The sequence below is a fragment of the Gobius niger genome (assembly GCF_951799975.1).
Source record: "Gobius niger genome assembly, chromosome: 14".
NCBI classification, from domain to species: Eukaryota; Metazoa; Chordata; class Actinopteri; order Gobiiformes; family Gobiidae; genus Gobius; species Gobius niger.
Window position 1 is genome coordinate 21,830,946 of NC_136865.1, and position 22,667 is coordinate 21,853,612.

Consider the following 22,667-nt stretch of genomic DNA (forward strand, 5'->3'; position numbering starts at 1 on the left):
TGCTCCCTGACCCACTCTTTTACAATGTGAGCCCCATGAATCCTGGCATTGTCATCTTAGAATACGCCCGTGCAGTCAGAGAAGAAGAAATCCATTGATGGAATAACCTTGTCATTCAGGATGTTCCCAGGGCTGAACAATTAATTATAATTGAATCGAAACTGCACTTAGAATGGCTACAATTAGCAAATCGATTATGCTCTGCCGCAGCCATGGACGATACAACTATTTAGATAATTGTGGTCTAAATGTCATGTTGGAAAGCAGGGTCCAGGGCCAGGCTTATTACACTGGTCTTAATTACAGCCAGGACACATGTAATCCCTGGTGAGAATGCTACGCCTCTGCATTAGTGCCACACTCACAGTGGTTAACTGTGATTAAAGAGCTGCAGGATATTATGATGAGCGACAGTATGTAAATGTTATGGAGGGGAGACAGGAAACAGGAAGGGCGAAAGAGCAGACGGTAATTAAAACAGTGGAGAAATCTCATCAAAATGACACAATGCAGCCTGATCAGTGGGTTAATAATAAAGAGCCTCTATATATTTAATAGGAGAGGCCTTAAGGCAATTTATTATGCACAAGGATAAAAACGGTCTTCATAGTTAGCCGTGAATACATTATAGCCATGCCTCATTAAACCAGTTGTAAAATATACCTATTAAACTGCTGGTCATTCTGATGAGCTGTGTATTATGTCTTGAATTCCCATTTGCCTCAATCTTGGCAGACTGTACTAAGATTTTTTTACTTTTTCTGAGTGTTTTTATATATTTTTTTTATGATCCATTCATTCTATTTGTATTAACCATGCCATATGCCCTTCAAAACACTACTTTCTTCAATTACATGGGAGTAAGACTAACATAATATACACATAAAGTGTATAGACAGGATCACACACTTTATTTATACAACCTTTACATTAAATAATTTCTCTTAAGCACTAAACACTAAAAGATGAAACTCATAAACTTGTATCAGCCTTGGTTGTTTGTAATCACTGCAGCTGGAAGAGGCAGATGCATAACACTGACATTTAGACACAAATCCTGCCGGAAGAATATAATTACGCCGAGCTGATCTCTACAGTTCAAAGTATCTCATGAGCTTTTGAGGTGTGGGAGGTTTACAATCGCACATAATGCAGATATGAGAGGTGCATGTCCTTATAATAACAGTGAGTATTACGGGATACTTGAAAGCAGCTAACCCCACGAGAAAATGAGTGAGCAGAAGAATCATTTTCTCTTTTGTGGTCTATTAGACTAGACTGAGGAGGAGGCCATGGGAATTTTAAATGTAAATTCAAAAAGAAAAAAAAAAAGCACTGTTATGGCATACACTGCATGACCAAAAGAAATGTCAGCACAAAGAAAACACGCTTTGACTACAGCACACATTTTCTGTGGCATTGTTTCAATAAGCTTCTACAATGTCAAAAGATCAAGTGTTGCATTAATTTTTCATCAAGATTTGTATCGATCAGGGAAGAAGATATCCCTTGATGGAATAACCTGGTCATTCAGGATGTTCAGGTCGTCAGCTGATCTCACTCTTTGGCACATAGTGTTGCTGAACCTAGACCTGACAAACTGCAGCAACAAGAGATCAGAAGATACTCATGGCGACTTTGGTGAGGCGGTGTATAATCCACATATTAAGAGCAGAAAATAGATGGAATAGATTGCATAAATTAAGTACAAAAAGTAACTCCAAAGACTTTTGAAAGCTTTTTTGAAAGATGCTTATTTGAGATTTGTCTGGTAAGTATTACACTTGCCATTAGATTTACCATTTAATTGAGATTCAGGTCACTCTAGCCTGCATGTCTGAAATATGAAACTTGAAACAGAGGAATCGTATGCATTTCAAACTCCTCTAAACTAAAAGGTTACCAGGTTTTTTACAGGTTATGACCCCATGTGGACGCAATGGGGCGACAGTGGTGAAGAGAGCAGAGCGGGTCGTCTTGTGATCGGAGGGTCGGCTGTTCGAATCCCGCAAGTGCGCACTGTCATTGTGTTCTTGGGCAAGACACCTCACCCACTTTGCCTCCAGTATCTGCGTACACTGGTGTGTGAATGGGTGACTGGTTCCTTGATGCAAAGCGCTTTGAGTGCCTAAAGCAGGTAGACAGGCGCTATATAAAAATGTGACCTTTTACAATGACCATTTATTAATAATACTAATGCAATGGTTTTATATAGCATTTTTCTGGACACTCAACGACGCTTTACATTATTCATTCACTCCATACTCAGTGTTGGTAAGCTACTATTGTAGCCACAGCTGCCCTGGGGTAGACTGACGGAAGTGGTCAGATGGTGCAGAGTCTGCACTCTGCACCATCTGACCACCACCCCTCACTCACACACTACATTCACCCATCGGTCTCCATCCAAGTACCAACCAGGCACCTCCTGCCTAGTTTCTAAGATCTGACGCGATCAGGCAGAGCAAAGGCAGTGCAGCAATGGTTGCTTTAAATGTGCTATGTAAATAAACTTGACCTTGACTTAATTCAAATTGCAGTTTCCATTTGATTGCAATAATTTTGCAGCCCTGATGCAGTCTCTCCGAAGTAACTTATGTTCTTTGTAAAACACACACTGAAATAAAAGAGGCTTAGAACAAAGGTGGCATTGAGGTATTTGGTCACTGCTGAGGAAATCAAATCCCATAGAAATGACTCTTGGCCCTTAAACCTTCGGCTCCAGATGGAGTTTGGCTTATACCACTGTTCCCATGGAAACGCAGATCTGCACTAATCTCAAACACTTCAACGCGTAAGAGTGACTCAAGACCACGCTGTTCAAGAAAACTCTGTTTTAAAAATACACATGTTTGAAAAGCAATTACAGAGCTTGTTTTTATGAAGTAGGCAGGATTAAGTGGCCTTTGTAAACACTGCAGGAAGATGCAGAATAGTGAAAGAACACACTTCTTTATCCATTTTCAAGTTCTCTGATTTCTCACAGAATGTCTGTTATTCCAGAGGGGTTTACAAATTAGCTCATTTCCAAAACAGCCCTTTCTCATGTCAAAACAAAAGCTATCCTGGGCTATTGTTTATCTTGAGTGAACAGACACTTTCTCTTCATACATGACCTCCAGGAATGTCACATGAAAACTATCTACTGAACTTGGAAACATGACACTGACTAAAAAATGTTGGATTACTCAAACTGCACAAATACAAACAAATCCTCAAGGCATCCTTTTGATGAAGAAAAACTGTAAAAAGCATGAATGAAATCTACAGAGAGCCAGTTGAGTGTAAGTCATACCAGTGCCATGTCAAACTTATTTTCAGGAAAGTCCGGGCAGCAATGCATCAACGTAAACCCATTGGAGGTGTGTTTGTTGTAGGAAAACCAGCAATAATCCACATGACATAAAAGCAAGAAAAGTGATGTTATTGTGAGGGATTCGGTGGCTCAAAAATATGAAAGAACGTCTTTAAAACACTGAGACCTGAGTGGTCTTTTAACTCCAGGACAGGACTGCATTACAGGTGCATCAATGGACGCTTTTCTCTCCACTTTCTGCTCTGAAAGTCTTGGATTTCAGTGCCTGCAGACATCTCAGAGAGTGCATTGTTTCCCGTTTGGTGGATACGCACAGATCAGTGAGTTATTTGGGGAAAATAGGTCATGTTATTCCGATACCCTACCCCTCAGAGACTGGGGACATTCCTGTAGAGTTAGAGCTATAGACTTGAATGAAGCAGGACGGAGCAGGGGAACAACGCAGGCACTGGATCGAGGGGTTGCTATAATAGATCAAGGAAAATATACCGTATTAGGTATTGATTCTAAATTTCCGATACTGAACGGCCCCCATTGGTTAAGTTAGTTTTATATTCTGCAAACGTTAACAGCAGTATTCCTAATGCTAGCGCCAACCAATCGAGGCTGGGACAGAGGCTGAGTCACCTAAAGTAATATTGGCTACTATTGCAGGTGTGAATGTATTTTAGTATAAATACTGTTACAGATTTACCTTCTTAAAGTCACACTTTTTTCATAGTTTGGCTGGGGGTGCGACTTATACTCAGGTTGGAGTGAGCGAGAAACTTGTGCGGGACTGGCGAAAGGGGAGGTTACTCTTATTGCATTGCGGACTTAGAGCTCAATGGCCAAAGCTAGAAGAGTTCGCAAATGGGTGCTTGAACAACGTCCTGCCGGGAGAGGCTTGTCAACGGTGCATTTACGCCTCCACGCCCTAGGAGTTGCCAATACTGGTGCGACTATACTCCGGAGTGACTTATACATAAGTTGTCTATAATAATATATAGCTTGTGTGCTGTAGCCAAGGCAGTTTAGTGAAGAAAAGTTCAGTGATCTTTGTTGAATGGGTTCGATTGGTGAACGGTGATTCCTTGTTTCGACAGGTGTCAGCTTCATCGTTTAAAGGAAAACTCCATTGATGATGAGATGTAGCATGTACTTTCCAAAGACCTCTCACTTTTCCAATGCAAACTGGTTTCCTATAGAGAACAAATAATGTACAAGCCTACTTTTAAAGAAGTCTCAAGGGATCGGTTGGTATAAGTAAATACTCAAACCCCTAGTATCAGTATCGGAAGTAAAAAAGCTGCATTAGTGCTATGACAGTTGCCTTTTTCATTGTTTGTAAACAAAAACAGGTACAGAGCCTTTGGTCACACTATCTTCATACATTGTACTTAACTGAATTTAGTACAATGTCATCTTCTTTGTAGCAATGTGTAATAACATTTACCTATGTAGTACATTCACAATGGAATACATAGGTAAACGTTATTACCTATGTATTCCATTGTGAATGTACTACATGGGCATTCACATTTAGTGTGAATGTACTAAATGTTATTACACATTTAGTACATTCACAATGGAATAATGTGTATTAGTTTGGAGGTACATAATGTATAAGACCCTTAGAGCTAGGGCTTAAAGCAGTACTAAGTAACTCTTCCCCCTAGAGGCCATGAGCACAACTGCAAGTGTAGTAGCAAGTTACGATCTTTTAACTTATTAATTGTCTTGGAGAGTGAATACTACGCTGACAGAAAAGGCGAAGGGAGAGAGGGTTACTGTGCATCTAATTATACAATGAAAATATTTTTTTTCACTCAAACTTGGCTGTAAATACTGTTTAAAGTGACGTTAGCCCGCAGTTAGCTTTGCCCGTTAGCATGTTAGCTTCTTCTTCGTGATTTCATTATTGTGTATTGCTTTCTCCGGACCGGTGGCAGTCAAGTTGCAAACATGGTTTTCTGGCCAGAGACACCAGGGGGAGATGAAAGACCCTCCAATCATCCCATAAACACTTGTATTACCCCCACAGGGACAACGAAAAGGATGTATTAAGGTAAACAAGTTACTTAGTACTGCTTTAAGGTTAGGGTTAGAGTTAGGGTCTAACACTAAACCTCCAAACTATTAATATACATTATTTCATTATGTATCTAACCATAGGTGCAAGTTATTTTGCATCGTTACATAGCACAATACATTGTACTAAGTTTGGCAGGCACGATGCAACAAGGGTAGTGTAAAATTTAAACTAGGACGAATTTAGAACTTAATCAAGCCTTACCGCGACAAACCCGAGGTCTAAAACAGGGTCAATTAACATCTAACTGTAGCTTGTGTCAGCATTCGCCCCAAAAGGATTCTACACTTTCTTGACTTTCGGATTGGCAGCTGAGCTTACAGATCGCACAGACACATCCGGTATTTGACCCCGTGACACAGGAAACACCAGGGAAAGTGTTTCATTTTCACGGAGGGATGACTCAGTCCGACTTATTCCCAACTGTGACAGGGCCAACTTTAGACCAAGACAGCCATGAGTCACCGCTAAAAGCTCAGCACATTCGCAAGAAATCTGGCCACATTTCAAGAAAGTAAAAAATAATGAATGAATATCTCTGACAAGGCAACCAGACAGCACACGGAGCATATGCTGCATTTCCTGGTAATTTACAGATTATACACATGTTTAGGGATTAATTAGGGTTTAAAGGGGCTAGATGCAAGTTAGTCATTTTATGCTCACCACTGCCACCTCAGGTCTTATGCGTAGCTGAAGCTTCTATATTAAAGGGACTATAAGGAGTTTAAAAATGTTCAAATTAAGTATTTTCCTCCCCCTACATGTTCCAGCAATGTCTTAATGTGTAGAATGAGCTCAGACCTGTTCACCACAACTGCCTCTAAAATCCTGTACAGTCACTCAAAAATGTGTCACTTCGGCCCGAATTGCCGTCATGCACGAGCTTAATATAGAAGGCGCAGTTACACATGTGGCCTGAGGTGGCAGTAGTGAGTATAAAATGGCGAACTTGCTTCCAGCCCCTTTAAGCTTGTGCATGACGGCACTTCGAACCCGAATTAACATCTTTTTGAGTGACAGTGCAGGATTTTAGTGGTGAACAGGTCTGGGCTCATTCTACACATTAGGACATGGCTGGGGGATGAAAATACTTGGTTTTAACATTTTTATACCCTGTATAGTCCCTTTAAATACTTATTTTTGCCACAATTCAATGATTCTACCTAACGCAATCATATTACCATAAAGAAAGTGTGTCAGTGTAATGACCATAACTACCATTTTGAGTTCTATGTAATTTCATCCTATTGCTTTTACTGTGCTATAAAGTGCTACATTGAAGTCATAACATCCTTTTGATTATTCAAGTTTGTCCAAATAGAAAAAAAAAGTTCTTGTTCATCCCTCTTACATGCACTAGATAAGCGGTCGACCATTTCCTTCATAAAACTTATACATAAGTTGTGTGACAATGTGTCTCCAGCTCAAACAAGGGCAGTGCCTTCGTCTCACCTCTGAGTTTGTACAGCTCTCCATTCACAGAGTTCACGATGAACATGTGCGGGGCCTCGTCGCTCGTGGTTACGGACGCACCAATCAGAGGCAGCGATCCGCGGGGCTTCTGGCTTTTTCCCTGTTCATTCACAAAATACTGCAGCTGCCCCATGTCCGGATCCAACACAAAGTACCTGCAAAGAGGAGAGAGGAGTTAGAGGAGAGAAGTGAGAAGTGAGAAGACAAGGCCGTTTGTTTCTGCTTTGTTTTGCTGTAATTATTGTCTTAGTCTGTACAGCATCGTTGAGTGTTTTGAAAAGTGGCATCTACATAAATAAAAATGCATCGTTATTATTAAGCTTGTTCTGAACCCATACTAGAAAAACAACAGCAAGGCCTGAGGAAAAAGCTGACACCCAAGCCCTGTGAATAATTATGCAAAATAAACAACAAACCCCTTCATTATTTATTTATCTGTTTATTTGGTCAGGATAGTTAATGAACATTCATGAGACTCATGCATGTAAACAGACAACGCTCAACAGGAGGACCCGAAGCAAACCTACACAGGCACGGGGAGAACGTGTAAACTCTACACACAAAGGCCCCGATCCGGCCGGCGATCGAACCCGGGAACTTCTTGCTGTGAAGCACAATTGCTCAAAAATCCATTATGCTCAGGCGCTAGAGTCTACACTGGAGGGTTTTCATAAAAAAAGACTCCATGGAGACAAGAGATATCATTTCATTATATAACTATGAGAACTACTTGTTACTTTCAGCAAATACGTCACCAACAATGCAGCTCTTGGTTGTGCACATTAAAATCAACTTTGGTTTTACGCTTGAACTTCCTCCTCTTAGCAGCTCACTTCTAAACGACTTTGGGTTTATGGACGGCCATCTTGAGCAGAATCCGCAGCTCGAGGCGTGAAAATTAAGCCTTGCGTTTTCCCCCTTTGTGACTAATGAATCACATTCAGTCGGTGCATAATTGAATCCGTGCCTCTGAGCTGCTGCCGCTGCCTTTGGAGATGCACAGAGAGGCAGAAAACATGACGACTACAAGGTTAATCGCCTTCAATCAGAATCACAGGCATTTAGAATTGCCGCAATTGTCAAACTGAAAAAGCAGCAATTATTTATATTACGTAAATCTTTTTTCAAACAACAAAATATTTAAAAGTTAATAATATTACTAACCTTGAAGTTTAGGTAGTGGCTAAATATATCACCAAATTATTGCTCCAGTGAAGACTGACTGACCCAATCATTGAGCGACCTGTGGACCCCTAGACCCGTCTGCCTGGAGGAATCCCTCACCTTTCCCCACAGCTGTCCTGAAGCTCCAGCAAGGACTGGAAGCTGGCCAGTCTACCTGCAGACGGGAGGGGTGTAACGGTTGAGCTTTCTCAGCGTTCAGTTTGATTCATGCAGGTGCAGCACGGTGTCAGTGCAATATAAATAATATGTTTTGGGGGGTTTTATGCCTAAATGTTCATTATTAGGCAGGAGATAATCTTTGAATAAAATTGGTGGTGTGGCAGAGCAGGGTTCACTACTCCACCTACTGATGAAAACATTTCAAAAAGACATCACCTAAGGCAGCTTTAAGATTGGATCTTATTATTTGTCTGCTCCTTTGACAATGCGCAGTGACTGGATCTATCATCAGCCTGGTCATCTGCAGGAGAAACACATTACAAAGCCACGCAGATTTCATGTGTTTTTGAAGAATATAACTTTCAGGCCTTGAGTGTCTGCAGCCTTCACTTGGTAAGTGACACAAATTAATGAATAATTACGCTGCTCAGTAGTGCTTACAAATTAAGAATTTAATATTGCAACTTTTTCTCATCTCATGCAGCACTAGTTGAAAAATGCTGGTGATTCTCAAATTATTTAGAAATATTCTAGCCTTGTCTCAAAAGTAAATGCTTTTTGGGAAAAATGTATGATTTTAAGACATAAATCGCTGATCTAATAGTTTGCAGATCTTATCCCCAAAAAAATCCCAACTATATGTAGTTTTACCAAAATTGTGCCCCCCAAGGCGCATATTCAGTGAGTTCCTATGGCCGAGTGACATTCAAATAGGTCCTGTCTGCTCCACTTAACACTGACTCAAGAAAAGCTTTAGGCGACGCACACGACCTTTCTTTTGTGCTCGCGAGGCTCGAGGTAGAAGCGGACTTTGTCTTCCACCACTTCTCCTCCAGCGCTCAATGCCCCCTTTCTGTTCGAGATCACCATTGATCGCACACTAAAGCCTCCAACCCTGAAGTGTCCACGGTCAGAAAGCATCTCCCTGAAGCCGCTGTGTCCTGTCTTCACCTCCGCTGTGAGAGAGTGATGAGAGGAAAGACAAGTCACGGTACGGGTTGTTTTTGAATAGAGTTTCCCTTTATCTTGACAAAGACAATCTCAGTCAGTCCACGAGCTACACACAGTCCAGGTATTTGAGGTTACCCAGTAGCAGTTAGTAGTTGTAGTTATACTTCAACGAGACAACTATTTAAGGCTGGGAAATGAATCAAAATCAGCAATCTCAATAATTGTCATGGATCTTTAGTCAGGTTTACAGCAATTTCTTTGGTAGAAACAGCATCTCATTTTGGAGTGTGAATGAGATAAAGGAAGATTTCTTGTGTTAAATGATAGTGAAGGAAAGTACCGTATAAGCCTATAAGCCTCTACTTTTTTCCCATGCTTTAAACCCTGCGGCCAATATGACGGTGCGGCCAATATATAACCACCAACAGGCACTAGAGGCACTCTCTAGCAGTAAACGCAAAAGTGAGACAGGGTTGGCGAAAGATTACGGCTGAACTTCTAATCAACTTTTTAAATGATGAAGGTTCACTTTAGCCTAAATGTGGAGGGGCTTTGCTCACCTGGGGAGTGGTCTGAGCTGATGTGGCCACAACGAGGACGGGTTACAAGGCACATTCCTACACTTCCACATTGAGGTCGGCTACACTGGCCATTTCTGCGTGCTTTTTTTAAGCGTTTATCACTGCCGTCCCAGCCGCCCTCCCTCTGCCCGCAACGGCACCTTTCTCCGGGATGAGGTGCCTCTTCCTCCTCATCCGCGCCATGGGCCGCTCTGAACGGATGCACGGCGCTATGAAAACCTGCAGCCTATATTCGAGTGCGGCCTGTACGTGTACAAGGCAAAATTTAGCTGCCGTGGTTTATAGTAAGGTGCGCTTAATTTACAGAATTTGTTCTTGTTTGAGCTGTTTAAGTTCATACTGTATGTAAACATTTTTATAATGAAAAAATGTAATAGACTTGAGATTGATCAATATCTAGCCTACACAATCACAGGCCTCTTTTTTTGCAGGTCCTTGTAGGGTAAGGGATAATTTTGCTAAGAATGTGATATGTGAATTGTTTTTAATCATCTCAAAAACCCAAGCCATTGTACGAGTCTCCTTGCATTTTTAACAAATATATAATGGAGTTTTTGGCGCTTAATTTACATAACATGACAGTGAATGCATTCCTGGATTAGAAGCTAAACGAAGCTGAGGGTGCAGGATCACTTTACCGTAAAAGGTTGTACAAAGACTCGTCGTCTGTCACTTTCATGTAATCTCAAACACATCACCGACATAAGACGCAGGTCCCACATGCACAAAGTGACAGGATCATATTGTTCTGGGAACAGGTGATTCTCACAATGGCAACATGTTCAAACTTACAACATGACAAGGCAGAGACAGTTATTCTTTTGGGTGTTACAATCGTGTTTGAGGTAATAAAAAAAAGGTGTTCACGTCAGTCCCTATGAAGCTTCCAGGAAAGATTGAAGTGTTTCAATAAAAGTATCAATGTGCTGACTGTCTTTTCGTGCAAGCGGTAAAATATTCATGACTATGTGTGTGCAAATATGTGTTAGAATATGATGATTGAGTTTTACATTTCTGCATACACTGTCTCCTGAAGGAACGTATGCCGGGGCCTGATATTGCATCACTAGGTTCATTTTCCCATGAACCCTGGAGAGAGGACAGAGCGGAGCGGTCGGTAAATTGATCTCGCTTCTGTCCCGTCATCAAACACTGTGATTTATGTGGACCACAGTGGATCAAGAACAAGAGCTGAGTCCAGTCTGAGCCCGGCCTCTCTCCCTCAGTCAGCAGAGCGGTGTTGCTGACCCCGAGGCAGAGCAGCAGCTAAACTACAGCAGAGGCCTTTTATCGTGATGGATGGAGCCCAATAATAACTCCAGTCTCATATTCGGCCTTTCAGGTCTTAGCAGCTCCGTTAATGGACAAATGTGTGGAGCAAAATGCTACTTGACTCCAGTGAATGAAAATTAACACAACGGTCAGATTTCATAAGCAAAACAGCTGTATTGTGCAGCCCTGGAATTTTTTTTTTTTAACCTGTTAACCTTAAAGGTAGCCTGGCCTTAGCCATCCGTAAACTCCGGTCAATTATAATTTCCCTACATGTAAGTCTGGGTCTGATCTCAGTGGCCGGGATACATCGGTTGAATCTCATCCTACCATTCGGCGAGCGAGAGGCGGGAGTTGGAGGTGACGTCAAGCAGTCGTCAGCAGGAGTTCACCCCTCCCACCTGATAACGGAGCTAAGGTGTGAAGGTCCAGACCCTTGTACGAAACGCAATGAGAACGAGGGTATGGTAAAACCAGGCTACCTTAAAGACCCTATACCTGATTTTTTGATTGCAAACAATGAAAGAGGAAGGTACTAAATTAAAATGTTAGTTGTGGTTCAAAATCATTCGTAACTTTCCTAATATATCTGTAGTTTATAGGCACATTTCACAACTTGCAAGGTCACTTTTTAGGGTCACTTTGACAAAAATGCTGAAAAAATAGTGCATAAATTGTATACAAATGTTTTATAATTTGATCCACACTGTTTTCCCCACAAAGGTTTGAGTTTACATTATACTAAAACAAAGACAAAATACATTTAATTCCATTTCTAGAAGTAAAATCAGCCCCTTTAAAGCCTGATTGCACACATGGCATCTTAACAGACTCCTAACCTTGCTCCCTTTGTTAACAAGTGATTAACATTGATTTTTGCCTTGGCATGCTTTAACACAGAATCACAACTAAAAGGCTCGCTGTCAGCTCAAAATACCTCCACTAACACACACAAAAAGACCTTAGCATCAAAGCCGCTGACATCACTCAAACACATCACAATAATAACAGCAGAAAGACTTAGTGCGATCATTCAGCCAGTGCCATTTCCAAACCACATTACCATTGACATGGAGGAAATGGGCTGTCAGCACTGTTCGCCTCTGTTCTGCACTTTTGGCCCTTGATTTTCCAAAATGCCTGAAGGGACGCAAGTTATGATGGGAAATGTAGTAATCAGAGTTCACAGGACACACAAAAGGGGGTGAATATAGAAGATGTTTTAATGGAGGCAATGATAATTAATTACTAGTTAATCAGCTTCATTCAGTTGCCAAGTAACCTCCAGTTTTTAAAGCCTGACAATTTGTCAAACATGAATAATCGGGATTGTGGAATGGTACTGGAAAAGCTGGCGCCAAGGGATGAGCTCTGTAATGTATGAGGAGGCACCACGGCAAAAACTTGCTACCCAAAATATGTCACTTTATTTTACAGCACCTTGATACATTGTACCTAAATAAATGTAGTACAGTGTAATGTGCTCTGTAATAATCTGTAATAACTTGTACCTTGTACCTAGTTACATACACAATGGAATAACTTGTATTAGTACTTTGTAGGTACATAGTGTAACGGGACACAAGACCCTGCTAAGGCTAGGTTCGGGGCTAGAGTTATGTCTTATTACATTATGTACCTCCAACCTACTAATACATATTATTCCAGTGAGTATCTAACCCATAGGTACAAGTTATTTTTGCATACTTTAAATTTGAATAGTGTATTTTATATATATATGTATTTTTGTGTACAGCACTTCGGGCAGAGCCCATTACATTGTACTAAATTTAGTTAGGATCAATGTATCACAGTACTGTAAAATAAAGTGTTACTGTAATATGTATCACATTGCAACATGTAATTTTCAAAAGGTTCTAAGGTATACTTTGCATAATATACCCCTTTAGTAAAAAGAAGCCGTAATACTTGATATGGACATTATGATCCTTGTCCTTATAATCCAATTGTTGCATCTGTAATATGATCTAAGGACAACTGTCGTCTTATGGCCTTTGCTTAAATGTCATTATGCCCTCGTCTCTTCAATATAAGGGTCACATGGTTTGTTACAGTCAGAATCTTTTTCATAATTGTGCATTCAGTCAGAACAAAGTCCAATGATATATTGCAATGGCCTCAGTAACTCACCCCCTTACCCCACACCCAAATGATAGATTTTTAACAATAAAAGCACTAAAAATTCAGCTGGTAGAAACAACGATGCAAATGACGATGAGCTAAGACTAAAGACAATATCAAGGTTTTCTGGCAAATCGATTAGATACAGGAGAACTCCTTCAAAGGGTCCCCTGGTGTTGCACTTATGTTGCCTATATGGCTCCTCACAGATTGTAAGAGTGAATAAACTTACCTTTAAAAGTAATATTAGACATAAACGACCAAAGCAACAACAAAGAACTCATGGTATTCTGTGGACTCAACCACAGAAAATGCAGCTAAAAATAACACAGGACAAACGCGCTTCTGAAAGAGTGAGTTTCTGTGGGTTTGTGTGATGTGAGCGGCTCTAGTGGCACATTTGGACTCACAGCTTTGATCAGAGCAAGGAGAGCTGCTGTTTCACACCGGCTCCTCTGCAGAGAGATGATTCACCCTCAGAGCGATCCACCTCCTGTCAACCTGTATCCACAACACTACAGCGCTCTAAGACCGACAAGTGGCTAATGAGAGCATATGCTAATGCTGCCATCCACAAGTGTTACTGGTATCATGAGAGATGGCATTCACGTGAACATGAAAGCCTTTCAGCCTTTCACCAGTATTTTTTTTTATTATTTTAGAAATATAGAGATTTTTTCCGAAAAGTATTGCGATTACAATTACACAATGATTAACACTCTCGTCCCACAGCAAAAAGGCTCAATCCCGAGCCAGGCAGGGCCTTTGTGTGGAGTGCATGTTTTCAACTATGAGTCTGTTATTATTTCATATTTTTCTAGTGGTGCAAAAAGGTCCATAGCCCTCAGGGGGAAAAAAGCTCTCTTGATAACCCAGCACGCAATTGTTCAAGCATATTTTTGATCTTAGAAAAAAAACTCCCCAAGATTCCAGCAACAACAGACTGATCCCCAGGGAATTGACTACATGAAGCATGACGTCACTGCAGTAGAAAGTTATTTACGTTTTTATGTGAGATTTAAAAATACCACATGCATATAATCTCTGTGTTTGCTCCACTTTCTACAGCGCTAAGTCAAGCAGCACTGATTACCCACACGCATTGTCTATTTCGGGAGAAACAGTACATCCAAAACACAGCGAGCCAACCGAGGAAGCACGGTTTTCACTTTCTATAAAGTGCCACATAGAGTCAAGATGTATTGCAAATAAATCGGCAACTCAGTGTCAATAGTCAAAGTTACTCAGTCACTGCTGCTGCTGCACATGAGAATGTTTAAAATAATAATAAGCCTGTATTACCAAGTTTCTCAAAGCACTACACTGTAGTCATTATTCAGTCACTCATTACTCGGTGGTGGTAAGCCACTAGTGTAGCCACATCTGCCCTGGGGTACACTGACGGAAGCGAGGCAACTAGTCTGTGCCATTGGCCCCTCCGACCATGACCAATCACTCACTCAATGGATTCATCCTGGCCTATTGTACATGTTTTTAGTGGTAGGGGAAACCGGAGTACCCGGAGGAAACCTACCCAGACACGGGGAGAAACATGCAAACTCCACACAGACAGGCCCCGTCCGGCCGGAGATCCGATCCGGACCTTCTAGCTGCGCTAATCGCTGATATATTGATATTATATTGATTACAATATTATGGCAGTAACTTTACTAAATATACACAGTATGTTACCGGTACATTCAGTTCAAATAAAAATGTATATCATGTCACCAATTTTTGCTATCACAATAATTTTGCAATATATTGTGAAGATATTTCAGTCACAAAAGTTATTTGAGCCTATGCCTTATCTGTAGAGCTGCAGGTCAGAGATGATTTAAATATTCTAAGCTTCCCTTCTGGACTTTAAACAAAGTGATCTGAATCTTTCTTTTATAAAATAAACCAGACTTTTTAATGACTTTGAAAAACCCTCAACCCTCCAGCCAAAGGTTACATTTAATCTGATAACTGGACTGCATAAAGCACTGAATTGTTGTATACACTGTATGAGGCTCACAGAACGATCGACAGTTTCCTTGTGCAGCACAAAGAGATCAAACGGACAGAAGACCATGGTGTCATTAAAACAATTGAAATAATCTTGTTTACCACCAAAGAAACAGCTGCTACAGAGCTGTGAAAGCTATTAACTGAGTGAGTGATTAAATAATGCATGGTTCATTTCACACTTCAGCTGCAGTCGCTTTGATTGACAGGAATTTCTGTTTTCAGTCATGTCTCTCATATCAGTGAAACCCCTGCTGCTGCTGCTGCTGGTGAGAATATATCAGTCATTTCAAATAAAATAAACTGCTCCATGGCCAAAAAATAGTGGCCACCTGGATCTGGGGCTGCTGCAGTTGGACAATCCGAGCAGCATGGTGGCGCAGCGGCTAGCACTCGAGCTTCACAGCTAGAAGGTCCCGGGTGTGATCTCCGGGCGGAGGGTGTGGAATTTGCATGTTCTCCCAGAGTCTGAGTAGGTTTCCTCTGGGTACTCCGGTTTCCCCTACCACCAAAAACATGTACAATAGGCGAGGATGAATGCAGTAACTTAACACCACAGAGTATGGAGTGACTGAATAAGGACTAGTGTAGCGCTTTGAGAAACTTGGTAACACAGGCTTGTAAAGTGCAATAGGTTCAATAAAGCACAGCCAGTTGATAGTTGACAACCTGGACTGAATGACCAGGTGATTCCATCAGTGGATTTCTTCTTCCCTGATGGCAATGCCAGGATGTATCGGGCTCAAATTGTGATGGAAATAAATCTTATGACACAAGAGTATGTGACCCTGTTTTTTAGTCAGGCAGTGACTTTTACAGAATTAAAATAATAAGCAGGCTTCCTCATCAAGCTGCTAAACAAGTTCCAAAGTATGAACTACAACAGCAGCAAGACAAAATACATAATACAAAAATGAGAAAAAACTCATTGTAAGTTCTCACGGGTAGAAAGAAAACAATAAAGCTCCGCACCATTACACATTCATCGCAGGCTGTTGAACTTGAGTTGTATAGGGCATTTTCCCAGTGCGCACGCTGAAGTGTTTGCGTATGCTGATGATATGAGACAGAAACACTGAAACTGCCCCTGTAGCAGTTTTTCCATCCGCACGCTGCACCTCCACATCATCTGAAGCACCTCACTGTGACACCCGACGCCCACGCGCTGCAGAATTAGCTCCTCCGGTCTCTCCCCGTGACGAGACCTGCCAACTCCAACACAATGTAGAACTATGCAGCACCGCCACGGCTGAACATGGACTGAAACTTACAGCTCCAGAAAATGTTGTAATTATTTATAGTTATTGAGAGCTCGACTAATGGAAAATATGTAGCACACGTTATCGGACAGGGATTTACTGAGGCGATTGTCAAATGAGGAACACATTTTAATGGGGAGTTTAAAAAGTTTATGTTTCAAAGTTACTTAAAGGGACTGTATAGAGTTTAAAAATGCTAAAACTAAGCATTTTCATCCCGCTACATGTTCCAACCATGTCCTAATGTGTAGAATGAGCTTAGACCTATTCACCACAACGGCGTCTAAAATCTTGGACTGTCACTCAGAAAGTAGTTACTTCAGGTCTGAAGTGCCGTCATGCTTAATATAGAGACTGCAGTTACGCAAAAGACCTGAGGTGGCAGTAGTGAGTATAAAATGACCAACTTGCAGCTAGTCTCTTTAAGACAATGTTTCGTCCTTGATTAATGCAGGTTTTAGATTCGAATTAGTCCCAAATTTGTCCGGCTTTACTGCAGAGTTAAAGCAGTACTAAGTAACTCATGCCCCTAGAGGCTATAAGCGCCACTGCAGGTGTCGTAGCATGTTGCGGTTTTTTTACTCATTAATCGTCTGTGAGAGTAAATACTACACTGACAGAAATGACAAAGGGAGAGAGGGATATTGTACATCCAAATACACAATGGATTTTTTTCACTCAAACTTGGCTGTAAAAACTGTTAAAGTGGCGCTAGCCCGCAGTTAGCGTTGCCCGTTAGCCTGTTAGCTTCTTCTTCGTGATTCTATTAGTGTGTATTGGTGGCTCCAACCGGTAGGCAGCGAAGTTGTAATTGTAGTTTTCTGGCCAGAGAGACCATGGGGAGATAAATACTGTTTCAAATTATCTATACCTGACATTTTTCCCTGGTAGTGGAATTAAAACTTTTTCCCCTCCTAAAGTGAATTGTGAAAGTAGACATTTGTGAAAAGACACTGTACACTAAAAAAAAAATCCCCATCTAAGAACATTGTTGTTAGCATTATTGTGACAGTGATCCTAAAAACGTGTGTGAAAGGTGTTTATGAACTCATTCCTGTGAAGAATTTGGATGTTAGAAATCCATTAGGAATGTTGGGAATGAGTTTAGACCCAACTAAATATCCAAAAATTACAAGTAATGAAAGCAAACAAAGATATTAAAGAAATCAGGTATAGGGCCTTTAATGGTTGGTTGTTTAGTCCTGGTTTAGTCAAGAACCATGTGTTTTATTACTTCAGCTTGTTACGCCAAATTTGCTTTCCAGACCTTGGTCTGGCCCGAGACCACCCCTTTTTCCAAGGACCAATAAGCTCCTTTGTGGTTCAACTCACAATTTGCAGGACAGGGGCAAGAGATGAGAACATAATCCCACAAAGTGTTCACATCTGAATTCTGGACAGACCCAACCAAACGGAAAGCACTCGAACCATCTTCATTCTAGGGGGTTACATTACAATGGATTGTACTGCCTTGCAAGAATGTGGATGTTTTTATGTATCTCTATTTCGCTGTAAAACCACTTGCCCCATTGGGAACATGAATACAGACCAATCAGAGCTGGTGTCCTTAGTTTGTTCTAAGGTAAGGACTTCTATTGATTTAGCCCAGATAACAAAACACTGCACATTCTTATGACCATCTTACAACAAAGTACACTGTAACAACTTGCTATTACAATACGAATAATAGTAACACAGCCTTGCTCCAAACATCATCTCTATCCACTGCACACAATGAGGTCCACGGAGATGTATGGGAGGTGAGTGACTGACGGCCATAATTACTCAGACTCACTCCCGCTCCCTGTGCACAGCCTCCTCCTGCAGCCAGCGCTATATTTAAACTCTGTGGGCACTTAAAGATATTAACTGTCCAGAAATGTTATGCGACAAATGAGGAATGATTCAGGGAGGAGCACTGCAGTTTGGAATCAAACGTAGACTCAAAATGTTACGGGTTGTTTTTATTTGAGTGAAATGTTGTCTGATCAAATACTTTGCATGTCGTGATTTAATGAGAATAGGGCCACTCTTGCTGCACGTCCCAAGTCGGGATGAACGCAGAAGCAAGGGGCTTTCGGAAAATCTGTGCACAGGAGGTATTGTCAAAAAAAAAGCTATGTGTATTGCGTGGTAAAAACTCAAAGCTACCATGCAGTTTTGTAAATCTTAGTCAAGTGAAAGACCTCAGTGATTTTGTGATACGTTGTGGCTTCCAGCGATATGAGAACAGCGTCAACGGATATGCAGATAACAATAATCTAGCAATGTGTTATGCATATACTCTGCTCCGGTTTATTCTTTATGTGAAACGTTTCTTCCAAAACTGTGGCATCATTACGTCGTTGTGTAAATGGAGGCTAAGAAGACAAGAACCAGCAGAGATCATTGTTCAAAAATGATGTCCATCCATATTTGCAGTCGACAAATAAACAAGGCAGTCATTCTAATCTGTGCATTTATACCTTTCTGCATTTGCACCAATAAGTACAAAAATACGCACTTAACAATCCTCCAAACTCATTAAAATCTCAAGTGACAGAAAACAGACCAGTATTTTAGTTTCCGTGGTTACCGCCCAGGCTTGGCCCCGCTAAAAATAGAAATAATAGAAATGTATTAACTTCTGTAACAAATTAACTATGGGCTGATCTGAATCATTTAGACAGGACCGGCTTAGTCTGGTAATTATCTGGCAATTCGTCTTGTCCCTAAAAGAGGAAAGAAGAAGGACCATCATATTTTTCACCGACTAAAGGAGTTCATCTGCAAAACTGCACACCTGGATTGTGAATTGTAATGGTTTATTGCATTTACCTAAATAAAAGCTGCACCATTTGAGAAAAAAAGTTTAGATATTTGATTTGAACTGTATTGATTATTGCAATAAGAAATATTATTGCAATATTATACTAACAATTTCAGCAGTACTTTCAATAACATTCAAGCAGAAATCTTACCCAATTTGTTTTTTCATCAAATTGTGTCAACACAAGAAGTAAAATATACTAAATCAGGAGCAGCACAAGGTTCCAAATCCAGACTTAAACTGAACTTTTGCACATTTTATCCAATGGCCTTCACCTGGTAGCAGAGGACAGAGGTCAGTGTGGTGATGTCATTCTTTTACCATCTTTTAAAATGTAAAATTGAAAGGAAGCGATCCATTTCCTCTTCTTTGAGTCAAAATGACCTAACGTGATGCCTGCTGCATAATGCAGAGCTACAGGAGCAGAACTGGTCACCATTTTTGGTCATAAGATGGGTTCTGGGTTTTTAAAGTTTTGGCTTTAATGCAGCAGTATTATCCCGAAAACAGTGGGGTGAGGGCTTATGGAGATCAGCTGAGTCCACAGCTGTGTGTGGAGTGGACACAGCATTGCTTTCATTGTAATCATTTTATACTTGTACGTTAATTCACACAGAGACTAGTAAGGGATAATGCATGACGAGGTGCCCATTAGCAGAAATAACTGGACGACGCGGAGGCATGACCAGTTATTCTGATAATGGACACCTCGGAGTGTATTATCCCGCTTATACCATGGTCCTGTGAACTGAAACTATTCATTGGGGCCTGTTTGCTTATTTTTTTAAGTCCTGGACAGGAGTTATTTCACTTTTTAATCACTTTTACCCGAAACTAGTTCCAGCTAAATTGTTTATCGTTATTATGGAAACAGCTGCAGTGGAGTGATATAGAACGTGATTCAATTGTTATTTAACTGTTGCCGGGCTAGGTGTACATTATCACTTTTTAACAGACACCGTCCAGCCAATCAGAATCAAGCATTCACCCAGACCATTGTATAAACGTTCTTAATAAATAGGTAAATAAATGAAGATAAACAACAAACAAACCTAGTTTATAATAAATATTTCAAATGCAAATGAATCCACTGGTTCATACCAAAGCCACAAGGCCAAGACAAGGTCCTGCCTTACTATTTGTGGTCCTCTTTTCTGGGACATCAGCAATAGCAGTACAAGGAAGACCACAACGTCGATTGGACATTGACCAGTCGCCTAGATTTACATTCTGTTGTGCAAGTTGCTATAGCAAGATACTCAGCATTTGAGTTGGGTACAATTTAGATACTCTAAGGCGACGCTGTTCCCTACAGTCTATCAGATACTGTATTTCTTCATACCACAGGCATCTAGGCCAACAACATGTTTGGGGTATTTCCATCAAGCTCATTATCTCCGTCTACATATATCAAGGCCCAGGCACTATCTCTGGTCAATAAACAAAAGAGATTATCCAAGACCTTTTCCTTTAGGCGCTTTGCTGTTTAATCTGTTGAAAGACACGATGGTACTAATTGTTTATACGTTTTTTTCCAACAGCGTGATTCATGCAGAGAGACAAGGGAATTCATCCTCCACAGCCTCCAACACTGTGAAGGTAGATTTACTTGATTTTTAATGGCGTGTGATGTTTTTTTATTCCTGTGGGTGCAAATGAACAGAGCGTACAGTTGGTCATGTGCCTGTCGTTTTAATGGGGGATGAGGGAAATGTTGCCATGTATACTGCCTCCTCCAGCTCACATGCATTATTGTTATTATGGTGTGTGCTGAATCCAATTCTCTTGCCTCGCTGCGACACTGCTGCCCTTTTATGGCCCAAAATATATTTCTGTAGCATAGATACAAGGCTGCAGTCAACAAGGAGCAACAGCGTGGTAGAGAACAACAAGGGACAGGGGGTTTGCATGTTTCTAGTTCTGCCAAGTGAACTGCAGCGACGGATCCCCCATCAAGAGTCTCACCAAGACATTGTAGATCTTCCAATTACTCTCCATTTTGTCTTTGCATCCTGCTCTTGGCGTCCAAATTCTGCATCATCGTTGTTGCATCTCGCTCAATAATGTTTCTAATTTTGGTGTGGACTCTGGTATTAATCATGCTGCAGAAATGTTTGATTAGGTCACGCTATGACATTTGAATTGCATTACTAGAGACATCTTTATTCTTCGTGTTTCTGTATCATTTCAAAATAATTTCTCTGAAGCTTGTCATTTCAGATCAAAATCAGTGGTTGACTCGACAGCCAGTAATAACCAGACTGTGCATAACTGTGTGAAAAGTATTCTTTTGAACACCATGTTTTATGGATCTTTGCCAAAACTAAAGCTGTGTGTGTGACAAATGTTTCCTTCGAGGATGGACGTTTTGTTGGCCAAAACGCATGGGATAATAAATAATAAATTAACACCAAGCATGTAAATGTTTTAAAAGACTTTAGACTGATTAGCAACAAAAAGACTGTTGAGAAGATGTAACATAGAATTTAAATGCAGGGGGAGTGTTTTCATTTTTCTTTTCATTCATTAGTAAATGCTCTCTGAACACTAAAGAGGACCTTCACCACAGAACATTTTTTCTTTTTCAAGAACTTCTTGAGCTTACTTGAACATTTGAAATTTTACTTTTGAAACTACTTTCTATGTTGTATGAATGAGATAGCCTATGTTTAATTACTATAGGGTAAGAGCAACTTCCCTCAACAAAAGCATTTTGGTCATGTATTAACATGTAATATAATAGGGCTGAAACAACTAATAGAAAAATCAACAACTAATCGATTATTGAAATAGCCGACAACTGTTTTAGTAACTGATTGATCATTTTCTAATAAACACATACTCAATTAGAGCAAAAATGAATTGAAAATTGTGTATTTTTTATGAAAACCTACTTAGTTAGGGTCTGTAATGTTCTGTACAATGAAGATTTCATAAATATCATCCATCAACATGTCCTCAAGCGATGCCTCTTAAGCTTTATGTGATAAAAGAAATGTAAAAATATAATTTTCACACACCATTCACAGTCAAGCGATTAATCGATTAATCGTGACAATAATTGGTAGATTAATCGCTTACTGTGTACTAGTTGCAGCCCTATAATAAATTTAAACACATTTTATCCAGAGAAATCTATTTATAAAAACTTCACTATACAACATTTGAGGAGAGGATTAACCAGAATTCATTATATATTTACAAGAACCTATTTTATGAAGCCAATACCACATTGCAATGTATACTGTGATTCGTTTAGGATTCCCAAACATGTCCCCACGTCACCTAGAAAACGTCCTCTCCTCCACAAACATGAATACAATCCAAAAGTAAAAGTCTCCTTGTCTCATGGCCTTCTTTGATCGTGCCTCGTTCACAGATGTTTAGGCTGACTACAGCAGACACAGGGAGTGACTCCATAAATACTGCATGAGGT

The 22,667-nt window shown here is 40.5% G+C and overlaps 1 protein-coding gene across 3 annotated transcripts in view; it reads right to left on the reverse strand.

Annotated features, from left to right (window-relative positions):
• The window catches only part of osbpl10a (oxysterol binding protein-like 10a), an 84,488-nt gene that overhangs the window by 59,177 nt on the left and 2,644 nt on the right, over positions 1-22,667 (reverse strand). For all 3 annotated transcript variants that reach the window (XM_079570916.1, XM_079570915.1, XM_079570914.1), the window contains exon 2: positions 6,843-7,018. In XM_079570916.1, the coding sequence (XP_079427042.1) occupies positions 6,843-7,018 (176 nt within the window). The remainder of the gene's footprint in view (positions 1-6,842; positions 7,019-22,667) is intronic.